The sequence below is a fragment of the Malania oleifera genome, chromosome 3 (genome assembly GCF_029873635.1).
Source record: "Malania oleifera isolate guangnan ecotype guangnan chromosome 3, ASM2987363v1, whole genome shotgun sequence".
Lineage (NCBI taxonomy): Eukaryota > Viridiplantae > Streptophyta > Magnoliopsida > Santalales > Ximeniaceae > Malania > Malania oleifera.
The window spans coordinates 121,484,108-121,499,735 of NC_080419.1; the positions used below are offsets into that span (position 1 = coordinate 121,484,108).

Here is a 15,628-nt window from a genome sequence, read left to right on the forward strand (position 1 = left end):
GGTGACGGCGTGCGACATAGGTGACAGTGACGACGTGCGGTGTTGGCAACGGCAACGGCGTGTGGCGTAGGTGACGACGATGGCGTGCAGTGTGGGTGACGGCGATGGCTGGGCTGATAGAAGCCTAGAAACCGAGAGGAGAGGACCGAGATGAGAGGTTGAGAGAGTGAGAGAGGCTGAGAGAGTGAGAGCCGAGAGGCTGAGAGCCAGAGGAGAGCAAAGCTGAATCACCGAAACGCGAAGGCCGAGAAGAACCAGAGGAGAGTGAAGCGCAGAAGGCCGAAGGCTACAGGATTTTTGGTTAGGGTTGGAGTCGGTGGACAGTGAGTGATAACTGTGATATATATGACATAAAGGAACCAAATTAACGGGTCACCCGGCGGGTGACCGGCCCAAACCCGGTTGAACCCGGTTATAAACGGGTCAACTCATGACCCGCCCAATTATTAAACGGATCGACTTCTTTAAACCCAAACCCGTTTTAAATAAATGGGTCCGGGTGACCCGACGGGTTATGACCCGTTTTGCCAGGCCTATAGCAGTCATAGTTGGCGGACAGAAAACAGGCCAATCCAATTATTCCATACCTCATTATTTATTTAAATTTTTAATTATAAAAATACTGATTTTTTATTTAAAATATATTATAATTATTATAATTCAATTTTGGATGAAAGAAAAATTATTTATTAATTTAAATTAATATTAAATATATTAAAATTTTAGATTTAATTAATAATATTATTTTTATCATAATTTAATATGATAGTAATATGCTATAAATATATTATAATAACAAGATTATAATACAAGTATGTATTTAATACTATTTTTTTTATACGCAATCCAACACCAATACTTTTTTAGTTCAACATTTATTATAATACTTATTCAAATCAATACAACACTTATAACTTTCAATACTTTTCTTATCAATACTTATTAAATTCAATACACCACTTATAACTTTTAATACTTTTCCAGTTCAACACTTATTATCGATACTTATTAACTTTCACTACTTTTCCTGCTCTATTAAATATTATCAAAAATAAAAGTTTGTCTTAATATGATTTAAAATTAAAAAAAAACTAAATATGAATAATGTGTAAAATCAAAATTTTATTTATGGATTTAATATATTTTTTAATTTTTTTTCCTTGGTGACCAAACATGAAAATGTGGATTCTTGATATTTTCTTTTCTTTTCCTTAACATTTTTTCGGCTCCAAACAGCGTAAGGGAAAGATGAAAAAGTACCAATAGCATGGTTCTTCACACAAACAATTTTTTAAATACATGACGATGCTTCACAATGACATATATGCAAAATCATGCTTTGAAAGCCTCCCATTCTGCAATCAAGCAAATAAAAATCTACATAAGTTTTTTATTTTTTCCAAAAATTACATAACAAATTAAAAAATCTAAAAAATAATAAAAGGGTGTTTTCAAGATTTTCGTATTCAAATTTAGAAATTTAAGAAGTAATGTAGCTTTTTGCAATTACTTAAAAAGAATTGAAAATAAAAGAGAACTATTTTCCACCATGATTTCTTAGTAATTTCTAGTTATTTCAATTTATACATTACCATATTTGGATTGAATAAATCTAAATAGTTATTTCAATTGTTTCATAAGCATGTGGTATTAATTTACAAATTTGAGCAGTTGTTTTTCAAATCTACCTTAACGATACGAGACATTGTTCTCGAACCTTTGGTAGTGATCTTTTCATAAATTAGGGCAATTTACACCTTATTCTATAAGTTTGTTGATTGGACCCGAAATTTCATACATCTTTGTTAATTCATACATTTTTCTTTTGTAGGAGTTTTGTTATATAAAACCTAGTCCAAAATTTATATCTTTTATCTTTATAGATTTGTTACTAAAGATGAGAAGTGTAGCGTCCCTCAATTTCTAATTATAAAATGTCACATAATAGATAAAATGATCAACCTGAACTCGTGGGTAGTGGGGATATCTGTCAAACACAACGGGAAACCTAAGCAGCAGTAAAATAAAATCTCAATCATTCAACTAAGAAACATAATACCAGAGTTATTTACATTCTCAAAATACTGTTACTACATCATCAATATACTGTTTATATGTACAATCTCCAAAGAGTCAAAAACAACACTAGGACCATACAACAAAAATCTCCTAATCCTAGTTCAACGCTTACCCTTCTAGTAGGGAAGCTCCACTCACTCAATGGCGGCCTTGACCCGCCGGTTTCTCTAGGTTTCCTGAAAAATATATTAATGTTGGGGTTGAGACACTTATCAGTAAGGGAAAATAAACTAAATACAGCCGTGTGGTAACATGAATATTTAATGTACATATACATATACAGTACATTTTATAATTTTGTAAACATCCATTATATCATACTGGATAAGCATGAATTTTCACATCTGTTATAACTGTAGTACTGTAAACTAATCCAGGATGAACAGTTAGCTGGTGTCATGTATTACTCCCCATGACGGGTTGTGTAGCCCGAAGGCGGGACCCGACAATGGCTGACCGACCACTACCGAATCAAATATGTCTGTAAGTACGATGGGCCGCCACACCCTGGTCTGGACTGTCAGGTGGACGTCCACACTCTACTGAAAATCAGATCGACTATTCATCTCCCATCCTCTCGTGGGATGGTTACAACTAATCTGACGTAGATATTTGATCTACACATATAACTACGGTACTGAGCCCTGAACTGAGCTAGACTTACATCCTGGTTGTAATAACATATAATACATGAACATACATAACATCATCACGGTCTCGTGTCGAAACATAAATACGGCCTCGTGCTGAAATCATAAATACATGGCCTCGCGCCAAAATCGTAAGTACGGTCTCGTGCCGATAATATAAATACGGCCTTGTGCCGATAACATAAATATGGTTTCGCGCCAAAACATAAATACGGTCTCGTGCCGATAATTTAAAATACATGGCCTCGCGCCAACATTGTTTCAGGTATATATATTCTGAAAATAATTCATTCATCTTACATTCGTCAAAATGATCGTAAAATAACATATCTTTTCATAATACCTGAAATCATACTTTGTTCATAAAATCTTTCATATCATAATATATTCACACTAAATAATATTCATATCACACGTGCACTGTATAAAATCATACTTCTTATTCTAAAATCGTAATTCTCTGGCATCTCATACATATATATATGTTTTATCATAATAGCAGTATTTCCCAAACGTACATTTCATCTATAATATACAAGTATAACATTTGCTTTTCTAAAAATAAATTTACTCATAATTAATAGTAAATTGCGTGAAAAATTACGCCTTTAATTTATTCCCTAACTTGACTACTGAGAAAGCTACTAAAATTTCCTAACTTGACCCCCGCAAGATTTCCTACTCAATACCCTGAAACTCAAAACTTTCAGTATTAAACATTAGTATTTTCATGCGTACATCAATTCTTATAACTATCACAAAGTCTAATTTGTCTTAAAAAGTCTTACCTCAACTTAGGGATGATTTCCAACTTCGCTTTCCTAACGATCCGCTCTGGCAAACTGGTAGAGAACTTCGCCAGGAGCGTCGTGGTAGCCTCAAATCTTCGATTCGACGTAAAATTAGCCCAAAATCGAAGAGAGAGAGTGAAAGAACCAAAGGGGAGAGAGAGAGAGAGAGAGCGGAGAGGAAGCTTTAAATGACATAAAAATTGGATTTTCACTTATTTAAGCAGCAGAATTCGTCGACGAGCCCGACCTTTGTCGACGAATTCACACTAATTTCGTCGACAAAATTCAGTCGGCTCCAGAACCCCTCTCGGTATTTCTTCATCGACAAAATTTAGTTTTCATCGACGAATTTTCTTAAGCCATCGTCGACGAATACAGGGGATTCATCGACGAAACCCTGAAACTCACCTTTTGTTTTTCTTTCCAAAATGCAATGTTTACGACCTCCTTCTGTTTCTGTTTTTATTTCCCTCTCTCTTTATTATTTAAATTTTATTATTATTCGGGTTGTCATAAGAAGAAACTGAACTTTTGTCTTAATAGCAAACTTATAAAAAGAGTGATAATTGTAGACACTCTAAATTAGTTGAGTTTATAAAATAAAAATAAATAAACATTGACGAGGGAGTTGACTCGTGCCAAAAAGCAAAGTAAATTAAAATGAAAAGATTTAATTTAATAAGGAGTCAGTTTTGACCTTTTACTTTCTTTCTTTTTTTTGACAGAGGTACGCTTTCTTTATAGGAGCCATTTTTCAAAAGTAAGTTTCAACACATATTTTTTTAAAATATTAAAATTGACTTTGCAATAGAATGAAGTAGTTAAGCATTAATTGTACCGTTTTTAATGCAAGCAACACGTTACTTTGAATCTTTTGAAACATTAACTTAAATAATTAAATAATTAAATATGAATTGATAGTAATATAGAATTCTAAAGCACCCAACATTTCCATCCTCACTTCCCAATAGTTCACACCAACAATTATTTGAATACTCATCCTCACTTAGCAATCGTTCACACCAACCATTTTTTTAATACTTCTACCCACATGCAATTAGTTATTAAATATAAAATACCCATCATGCAATATTTTTACTTTTTTTTTTATTTTTTTATTTGAATACTTCCAACAACAATGGAAATTGACCAATTTAAAGTAGGACGGATTTCATTTGCATTTGTTCATTCATTTGCATTTGCTTTTGAGGATCAGTCTTTTCTAGCTGTTGCTCATCGAATTCAAAGCAAGGAAACTAATATGGCAGCTGAAATGGTTCTCAGTTTTGCAACAGAGGAAGTATTAAGGAAGGTGGGTTCACTGGCATCTGAAGAAATAAAGCTTGCGTGGGGTTTCAAGGGCGAGCTCAAAAATCTTGAAGATTCACTGAAAAAGATTCAAGCTGTACTGCATGATGCCCAAAAACGACAAGTGAGGGAAAAGACTGTTCAAATTTGGCTCAAAGATCTTGAAGAGATAGCTTATGATGCTGAGGATGTTCTGACTGAGTTTTCTTACGAAATGCTCCGACGTCAAGTAGAAATTCAAAATCAATTTATGAAAAAGGTACGCTACTTCTGCTCATTCTCTAGCCCCATCGTGTTCCTTATCAAGATGGCTCAAAAAGTGAGAAATGTCAATATCTCACTAGAAAAATCTAAGAACGATGCAAATAGCTTTGGGCTTATATTGATGTCATCTAAAGATCCAATTTCTCAAATAAGAGCGAGTCGAGAGACCAACTCCGCCATAGATGATTCAAAATTTGGAAGGGAAAATGATGTATTAACTATAGTAAACAAGGTAACTGGCTCATGCAGCAATGGTCTCTCTGTAATTCCTATAGTGGGTATGGGGGGCATCGGGAAGACTACGCTTGCTCAACTAATCTACAATGATGAGCGAGTGAAAGAACATTTTGACGCAAGAATTTGGGTATGTGTATCTGAAAATTTTGATGTCAAACGGATTCTAAAAGAGATTTTGGAATCTCTTACTAATAAAAATGGTGGGATTGAAAATTTGGACACCATCCTTAGAAATATTAAGGATAAGTTGGAAGGGAAAAAATATCTTCTCGTACTAGATGATGTTTGGAATGAAGATGAGAATAAGTGGGAAGATTTCCGAAGTCGTCTGCTGCCATTGAGTTCAAAAAAAGTGGGAAGCAACATTGTTGTGACTACTCGGAGCGACCAAGTGGCTTCAATTATGAAGACACTTAGTCCTCATCACTTGGGGAAACTATCTGAAGAAAATTGTCGGGCGATATTTGAGCAAAAGGCATTTGTAGACGGTGGAGCACTGAAGACTCAAGATTTTATTGATATAGGAAGGGGTATTGTGAAAAAATGTGGGGGCGTGCCACTAGCAGCAAAGGTGCTGGGAGGGATCATGCGTTTTAAGAGGGAGAAGCAAGAGTGGTTGTCCATTTTGGAAAGCGAAAGATGGAATTTACCAGAAAGTGAGGATGGGATCATAGCAGCATTGAAGTTGAGCTTTGACAATTTGCCATCGGCTTCTTTGAAACAATGCTTCGCATACACTGCAATTTTCCCCAAGGATTATGTCATTGAGAGAGTAAAGCTAATCCAACTATGGATGGCTCAAGGATTTCTTGAGTCATCTCAAAAGTGCAGTTTGGTGATGGAAGACAAAGGTAATGAGTACTTCAAAATCCTGTTGCAGAATTCCTTGTTTCAAGATGTTGAAAGGGATGAATATGGGGATATCGAAACATGCAAGATGCATGATCTTGTGCATGACCTTGCACAATCTGTTTCCAAATCTGAAATCCTGGTTTTGGAGGGTGGATATCAGGTGAATGAAATCCCTGCAGTCCGACATTTATCATTGACAGATTATGAAGAAGGGAAGCACATAGTTGGGAAGGACAATGGTAAAAAATTACGCACCTTAATTTTATCAGGGGTTGTTAATGTTTCCGATGAGGTGTTAGTTAACTCAAAATGCTTGAGAGTTTTAGATTTAAGCCGGAGTGATATTAAGGTTCTGCCAGATTCTGTTGGGAAGTTGAAACATTTGAAGTGCCTTGGTATCTCCCGTACTAAAATTGGAAGGTTGCCGGATTCAATTACCAAGCTATACCATCTGCAGACGTTGGATATGGAGTACTGTTATGAGATGCAGGAGCTACCAAAAGAAATGAGAGCATTAATCAACTTGAGACATTTGGGACTTGACCCTATCAATGCAGTGAGAATAATGATGGACGGACCGATTGAGATGAGGCGGTTAATTCATTTGCGGACGTTGCCGGTGTTTGTGGTGGGTCGGGGCAGGGGACGCCGGATTGAAGAGCTGGAACCCTTGAAAGAGCTCAGAGGACAATTATGGATTTGCGATCTACAGCATGTGAGGGGTAAAGAAGAAGCAGAAAAGGCGAATTTGAAGGGAAAGAAAAACATTGAAACATTGGTGCTTCAATGGGGTAATGATGATGAGGTTGGGATTGGTGATTATGACGATGAGGTGTTGGAAGGACTGCAACCACACTTAGATCTGAAGCGGCTTATCATTAAAGGATTTTGGGGTATTGCTGTGTCACCATCGTGGATGGCGAAGTTGTTGAATCTTCAGGTGTTGGAGATTGGCAGTTGCCCTAAATTGAAATCCATTCTTTCCCCGAATTTAGAGGGCTTCCCGCCCTTCCTTCGAGAGCTGAAAGTCTACAGGTGTGAAGAATTGACGTCTCTGCAATTCTGTACATCTCTCAAGACATTAAGCATACGGGAGTGCCCAAATCTGGAATCTGTGCCGGCTGATTTACTAAAATTGCACTCCCTCTCAGATTTAAGTATTTGGAAGTGCAAAAGGCTGAGTAGTTTGCCGGAAGGGCTATTGTGCTGCCTCCCCGACTTGAAGAGACTAGAGATCGGATGGTTGAATGAGAAGCTGGATAGTTTCCCCTCACTTCTCTGCAGCACCAACCACGGCCACCACCACTGTCACCACCAATTCCAGCTTGAAGAACTACTTCTGTATGGTTGGCGTAAGCTCAAGTCACTGCCCAACCATGAACATGAACAACTTCTTCTTCCCCGCCTCTCTTCCCTACAATTTCTCGCGATTGAGGAGTTTCGTGGTTTGGAAGCTCTGCCGGGGTTGCTTCCGAAAAATCTTCGACATCTATTTCTTTCGCATTGCAAAATCAACAAGCGTCTGGTGGAATCCGTGCGAAGCGTCGCCAAATCAAGAAACTTGACTGTTGAATACTGGCCTAAGCCCTAAGATGTTAGTAAGTAGACGCTCATTTTTTTTTTTTTTTTTTCCATGTTATATTTTTACTAAAATAGAATTTTCTTACTTTCTTTTCATTTTTTTTCCTCATTCTCTCTCTCCTCTCATAGCATATTTTTATTTATATCTCATAGCTATTAGAATAGTGTTTTTGAATATTAAGTCTATGTAATTTATTGAACTAAAATATATATTATAATAAAATTATATATTAAATTTATTAAATCTTAGAGAGTAATATTGTTATTAATATAATCTTTTGCTATTTGCTATTTATGGGAACCTTCATTATGCTTTCCCTCATCTTTATTATTATTAAAATTTTTAATATAAATTTTTAATTATTATAATTTATATCTTAGGGCTATTAAAATAATATTTTTTAATATTAAGAAATCAAACTATACATTTAATTTATTGAATATTAGGGAGTGATATTGTTATGAAAACAATATATATTCACAATATATATATATATATATATATATATATTCAAAATATGTGAATGAAAATAACTAAATCATAACATAACTTGTTTGTAATGCCTCGGCCCTCTAGGTGGCCCCGGAGTGCTACAAAATATACATACTTTCTGATACCATACATGTACAACCCGTCCAAATAAGGGAAAATGGGTGTTTCATACTAATCTGTATAAACATACATAGTGGACATACAAACATCATCTAATACATACTAGAGTTTCTAACTGTTTCCATACACATCCATATATAATTAAAACACAATTTGCTACTGCATTTCCCAAAAGACAGACATTGACTAATATCTCACTAGCTAAGACAAGGATTGTCTGTTATCTAACTCAGCCCAGAAGAACGTTAGGCTCGATCCCTCGGAGGACCTGAAAATACATTTGTATGCTAGGGTGAGACACCTCTCAATAAGACGGATTACATTATCATCAGTGTGTGGTTAACATGAGATTTCATGTTTACATAATACTGTTATCATTAATCATTTAATTGGTTTTAAAACTGTACTAAAAAGGTTTATTTGAAATCACATGCTTTCATAATAACATACTGATGGCTCAATATAACACTTTCTATAGTAAATGTGTCCATATATGCTTAGAAGATACAGCCTGGTCTGTAGGACTAGCGTCATCACGCCATCACATACACGTGCGACATGCTTTCCCCCATGACGGATTGTGCGGCCCGAAGGCTGGACCTAACAACTAGTCGGCCGATTATGACTATAAATAAGTATTATTTATAAATTAAGTCAGATATTTAAAAAAAATAAATTAAGCATTTTAAAAATTTATTTATGAATTAATGTAGTTTTTGTTTACATTCGCTTAAATCATTGATTAAATATTTTCAAAAATTTATTTTCAATTTATTTTTAAAAATCACTGATAAAAAATTTATTTTCAATAATTTGGTTGGTCCTTTTTGATGAAGGGGTCCTGTCTGAGTCAATCAATGATAAATGCTTTGGTTTCAACTCCAGCTTCAAGGTACGCTGGGACTGGTCATTCTTGAAGTTTGTTTCCTGTTTTACTCTGTTCTTTCTCTTTTCCTGATAATTCATTCCAAAAACCTAAGATGGTACTGAGAAACCCCAACAGAAAATGGTTGAATTTGATTCGATTTCTATTATGTCCCTTCCCTGTCCCTTAAGTAAATTTTTCTAGAAACCTTTCTTAGACTGGGAGGCCTTTTAAGTTCATGCCATTGTTAATCCATTATTATGTTTTGGGTTGTCTGGTTTTGGGTCTATGCTGGCTTCTAATCCAAAAAATTTATCCCCTCTTAAAGAGCTCTCGTTCAGTTCCAGATCTCACCCACCCCCACGCCACACCTCAGCTCCTGCCCCACGCAAACACACACACACACACACACACACACACACACATAAAGGGCAGTCCTTTTTATTTTAATTTTTTCTCTTCTCTTTTTAGTTGCAAGTATCGATTACTATTATAGACCAGTGGTTTCATCTAATGCATTTGCCCCCACCTAGTATTTGCTTGTTTATTTTTTTTATTCTGTTTTCACAACAATTTAGGAAGGCTAATGTGAATCATTATAAAGATTTTTAAAGGACATTTTCTGGATTGGCTTTTATCTTACAACACTAAACTTGGGTTGAACAGAAGGAATTTTGTGTTAAGTTATACAGAAGACAAGTGAGAAGAGAGAGGAGAGCGAAAAAAACCGTGTTAACATAAATAGGAGAGAGAACAGAGTGATAATCACTCTTTTGGGAGAGCCAACCCTTTTACGATATTAGAATACTTATTGCATTTACAAAAATTCCAAACCACTAAAAAAAATTAAGTCAGATATTTTCAATAACTTATTTATGAATTAATATAGTTTCTGGGAAACTGGTGTTGAGCAGAAAAAACAAATTTTATAGCATGTTATAATATAATATAGAGTAGAACTCACTCGTGTGACATGAGTATAAGTTTAATGTAATAATAGTATGCTAGAATATGTTATTATTTCATAGAATAAGTATGATTTTATAGTGGTTTTTAAAAAGATCATAAACAGTACAGAAGTTAAGATATTTGCAGTATATTGTGTAATGACTGTAGAGACTCGAAAAATTATAATAATTAAATAATAAAAGAAAAGAGAGAAAAAGGAAAATTTCAAGAGGGACTCACAGGGTCTCGTCAACAAACAAAGGGCGCTCGTCAACGAGCATACTTCTTGGGCTCATCGACGTAGACACGTGTCTCGTTGACAAGAACTTACTAAGAGGGGTTTAGCAGAGCCTGAAGTTCGTCGACGAGCGATTCGAGTTCATCAACGAAATCTCTTCATGGACTCGTCGACGAGGTGACGTGTCTCGTCAACGAATCCACACTCTATAAATAGGTCTAACTCAGGTTCCAGCGAGAAATTTAAGTATAAAAATCCCTTCTCTCTCTAAAACCTGTCCCTCTCCCCTTCTCTCTATGATTCCGGCTTCGTTCTTCGTTGGTTCGACGATCAGAAGTTACCACACTACTCTTAGGAAGATTCTTTTCAAGTCTGTTGGGGTAGATTGTTGATTAGGCTAACTTGGGCACCATCCCAAAATCAGGGTAAGTTGATTATTTGAGTATTTTCAGTATTACCAAGCTTATCTGAGTTTAGATTCTGTATTGTATGAGAATATACTAGTGTTATGTGGAGTAAAACTGAGGTATTATGTTTTCAAAATTAGGGTGTTTTTGGGACCCTGTAGATATGGGTTGAGGATCCCAGCAGGTATATTTCGAGGAGCTCAGGTAAATTATAGTTTAGCCCTGAAGTGTAGGCGAAGAGTAAGATACCCTCTGTGTACCAACTCGAGAGGTTGACGGAGAGTAGGATGGGTGGACTCGGTTGGGTGGGCAATCGTACGTAGTTATGTCATATTTGACTTAACCTGGTAGGTCAGTCAGAGTTAAGTCTAGCCTACGAGCCGCACAACCCGAATCATGCGAGGTTAATTCATGATATATAGTTATACATTCAGGGTATGATTTCAGTAAGATACAAATTTAATAGATGATTTAAATGATACGATAATTTATATGATATAGTAAATTTACGTTTAAAAGTATAAATTTTCATGTGTTATCAGCTACAACTTAAGATATATTACAATTATATTATTTGCAGTATATGTTTATAACACGATAAAACTCATGTTGCCATACACTGATATTAGTCTATTTCCCTTATTGAGAGGTGTCTCACCCCAGCATTACAAATATTTCAGGAAATCCTGACAGACGAGTGGAGCGAGCCCCGTAATAGAGGAGTTCGTTGGTATTACCTCAGTTGCAAGGTAAGTAGTCGAGTTGGAAGCAGGATGGATTTTTGGGGTTTATATGTGTATATGTAGAAACAGTGAAACTCTAGTATTGTATATAAGTTAAGTGCATTATAGTTCCACTACTTAAATGACATGTATGTACAAACAGGTAAATTCCCGGTACCTATGGGTCGGGTTGACTTTGACTATGTTCTATGGTATTAGAGTATTATTAGTATAAAAATATATATATAGTAGATTTTGAGGTCGTTACAATTATTTTATACACACACACACACACTATGTATATATATCTGTGTGTGTGTGTGTGTTCCTAAAGCTTCAAGCTTTTGGAAATCTCCTCAAAACCTCCCTTATTTTCATAATCAAGATATCTTATATTCAAATGGAAACTCATATGGACAAGCATTAAACATCATTAGATCACATATTATCTCATTAGCACTTGTTCGTGCATAAGTTAGCTCATTTAAAGGCATACTAATGTGGAAAACAAGGGAATGGTTGGCCAGGGCATAACACAAGTTGACCAACAATTCCATTAGCCTCATTTGTGAAAAGACTAGGTGACTGGTCGACTAGTACAGGGGAATTGTTGACCAGCTTAGTTACTAGCTAATTTTTCCTCATAGACCAAGTGACTGGTCAACCAGTGCAGGACAATGGCTGACCAGTGGGTGAATGGTCAACCAAAGAAAGTGAATGGTCAACCAGTGGTCCCGTGTCCAGCGCTGTAACGGCTAGATTATGGCTAGTTTTGTTTATAAGTTGCTCCCAACGGCTAGTTAATGGCTATAAGGGCTTTTTGGCTATAAAAACAAGTTTATAGACTTGTTTAGCATGGTTTTGATTATTTTATTAAAAGCACTTAGTGAAATGTATCTTTGAATCCAAAACCAAACACTTTGCACTTGCATTGAAGTTCATTCATCACAAGTGCTCAATCCTCTCTCGCTCATTAATTGTGTTTGATTCGATCCTTGAGAGAGTAGTGTGAGGAATTGTTTGTAATTCATATTTGCTCATTGTGAGGAGCATTCTTTTGTATTTACATCATCTTGTGAAAGGTTCTTTGTGAACCAAGTTGTAAGGTTCTTTGTGAACTGAATTGGTGAAAGCTTTTTGTGAGCGATATGGATTTGTTCCCTAGTGAAGGCTCTTTGTGAGCGTGTAGGGAATTGTTCCCGAGTGTAGGGTTGTATACCTGAGTTGTAAGGCTTGCTCCTCCGGGGAAGGAGCATTCATAGTGGATTGTGAAGTCCTTGGCTTGGTGCTAAGGCATGGACGTAGGCTTGGTGTCAAACCACGTTAAATCCTGGTGTTGATCTTCTCACCCCATACTCTTTACTTTAAGTCTTGTGCATGATTTACTTTTATTTATGTTGTGATATAATTACTTGAAATCTTGCCAAGAGTTTTATTTTGTAAAGAAATTTAATATACGCAAAAAGAGTCATTTACCCCTATAGTGATTCCAAAAAAATAAAAAAATAAATTAATAATTAATTACTAATTAAATAACATAATAATAATAATAATAATAATATTTTATATATATATATATATATATATATATATATATATGTTCTTGAAGCTTGAAGCTTCAGGAAATGTCTCGAGAACCCCCCCCCCTTCCAGAGACATTTAACTGCCTTTAATGTCTCTCTTTCTCCTCAATTTTCTTGACGAAACCTGTGCCAATTGAAGAATGGAAAATATCTCTGAGTTCCAATTTCGCCCACCAACGTTTTAATTGGGGAGATTTCGTGATTTGAGCGTCGTAGACACCACTCTTGGGATAAGGTAAAAGGAATATATTATGTCAGCCTTTTTTAAGATTTTGAACTGATTAAACTTGAGTATATGATACTTATATGTCGTATATGATTTTTATGAATGATTTGGGCGTAAGAAATGGTAGTTTTTGAATATTAAACGTATTTGGGAAAAACTAGGAGAGTAGGTTGAGCGTCTTCACTTTTTGAAAATTGCATGTTTTAAATTAAATAAAATTTTGGAGATGATCGGACCGGATTTTTAGAAAAATGTACTTTCCCTAGCCATATTATTTAATTATGATTTAATATAAAACGTGTGGCATGAGATAAATCAATAATAATTTTTTTAAATGGATCTGTTGAACTGTTACGGTATCATACTGTGAGTATGTGTTGTTATATATATATATATCGAGATTACTGTGAAATGATGAAACTACCGATTCGATATGGGTATGTGAATATGATAGTTTAATTCCGTTAATTCTGGAATGACAGGTTTGATATGGATATGTGTGAATATGACAGTTTAACTCTGTTAATTATGAAATGATAGGTTTGATATGAATATGTGAATATGACAGTTTAATTCCGTTTTATGGTAAGTTTGACTTTGCATCAAATTGGGAAATATGAAGTGACTAAATATAAATTGGAGTGGAAGGTCTGTGTGGCATATAAATTGGAGTAGAAGGTCTGCGTGGCATATAAATCAGGGTAGAAGGCTTGTGTGGCGTCTGTACTAATTCTGATGGGGAGGTATGCTCAATACAGAAAATTTGTGTATATAGAGTGCTGTAAAAGTGTGAATTAAATTATTTGTGATGTTATAAAACCTATGTTAGTAGATTTATTATGAATTGCTTTATATTATCTGAGATATGTCATAAAACCTATGTTAGTAGATTTATCTGAACTGCATCATATTATTTATACCAATGACATTTATTTAGGGACAATATAAGAAATGTATATAAATGATTGTACAATAAAACTCATCTGCCACACATTGATAATAATATATTCCGTCTTACTCAGAGGTGTCTCACCCCATCGAAATATCAACTTTTTAGGGCCTTCAAGGAGTTGAGCCTAGGAGCTCCAGGGCGGGACTTAGACGATCTCGCCGAGGGTGAGTGTGGGCAGGATACTGTTTTGTTTGTTAGATGTTTTTGGACATTCTGGGGTGGACACATGTTTATTTTGGGACTTGTTGATGCCAAGGTTGGGTTAGTTCTCTGGTAGTTATGGTTGTGAAAAAATACTTTGTTTCCGTTGTTTATTAATTAAATTATGGACAGTAATATTTTAGATCCCACGGGATCCTTGATAATTTTACAAATAAGTTTTAAGAGCATGTGTTTTTGGATGATGTAGATATAATATGAGATTTTATGTATTTTATGTATGTGTTTTTGGGGCGTTACACCCTCCCTCTAACTTTATATTGTATATCCACTACGGGACATATCGTATATATTCTCAAGCTACGACCGTTTAACATAACTTATTGATAGTTGAATTATAAGTATAATTTAACAAACGTTCTTCAATGCCATCAAACTACTATGATGTCATTTTAAAAAATTGAACCTACTATGACATCATCTTAAATAAATTGAACCTCAACAAATTGTAACATGATTCTAACTTAAAAATTTACTTGATTTCTAAATAAATTGTCTACCGATTACAAGTTTGCTAATGGAACAAAACCACTTGATCAAATGGAGCCCTGTTTGAATTATCTTCTCCATGAAATCATTCCCTATCACTAATTTACAAGTTTACATTTATCTAAAACAACTCAAATAATGGATGGTGTTTCACTTAAAGTATTCTCCTGGAAATGAGTACCCTTAAGATCGAGTATAGTAACAATTTTATAAATATAGGTAATAATTATTTCCCATAGTTCTGTTTGAAATGTAGAAAATTTAAGGTCAATTTGGAATAAGGATTTTATTTGGGACAATAAAAAAACTTAAGGAGAAAACTCATTTTCTCATTAAATTTTTCCTTTGACATTAAACATTGTTAAAAATGATAGTTTGTTTTAAGATAATTAAATATTAAAAAAAACTAAATATGAATGATGTATAAAATCAAATTTTTGCTTATGAATTTGATATATTTTTTTGTTTCTTTTTCACTTTCCTTGATAACCAAATATGAAAATATGGATTCCTTATTATTTTTCTTTCATTTCCTGAATATTTTTTGAGTTTTAAATGGAACCTTTAAGGAAAGGAAAAAATAAATAAATAAATTGAAAGAGCT

General features: G+C 34.8%; 1 protein-coding gene across 1 annotated transcript; it reads left to right on the top strand.

Moving 5' to 3' along the window:
* The first annotated feature begins 3,975 nt into the window (after window positions 1-3,975).
* LOC131150489 (putative disease resistance protein RGA3) lies at window positions 3,976-11,792 on the top strand. The gene is made up of 2 exons (XM_058101219.1): window positions 3,976-7,779; window positions 11,514-11,792. Exon 1 carries the CDS (start codon window positions 4,659-4,661, stop codon window positions 7,770-7,772), a length of 3,114 nt encoding a protein of 1,037 aa, XP_057957202.1. The 5' UTR covers window positions 3,976-4,658; the 3' UTR covers window positions 7,773-7,779; window positions 11,514-11,792.
* Window positions 11,793-15,628: the final 3,836 nt, after the last annotated feature.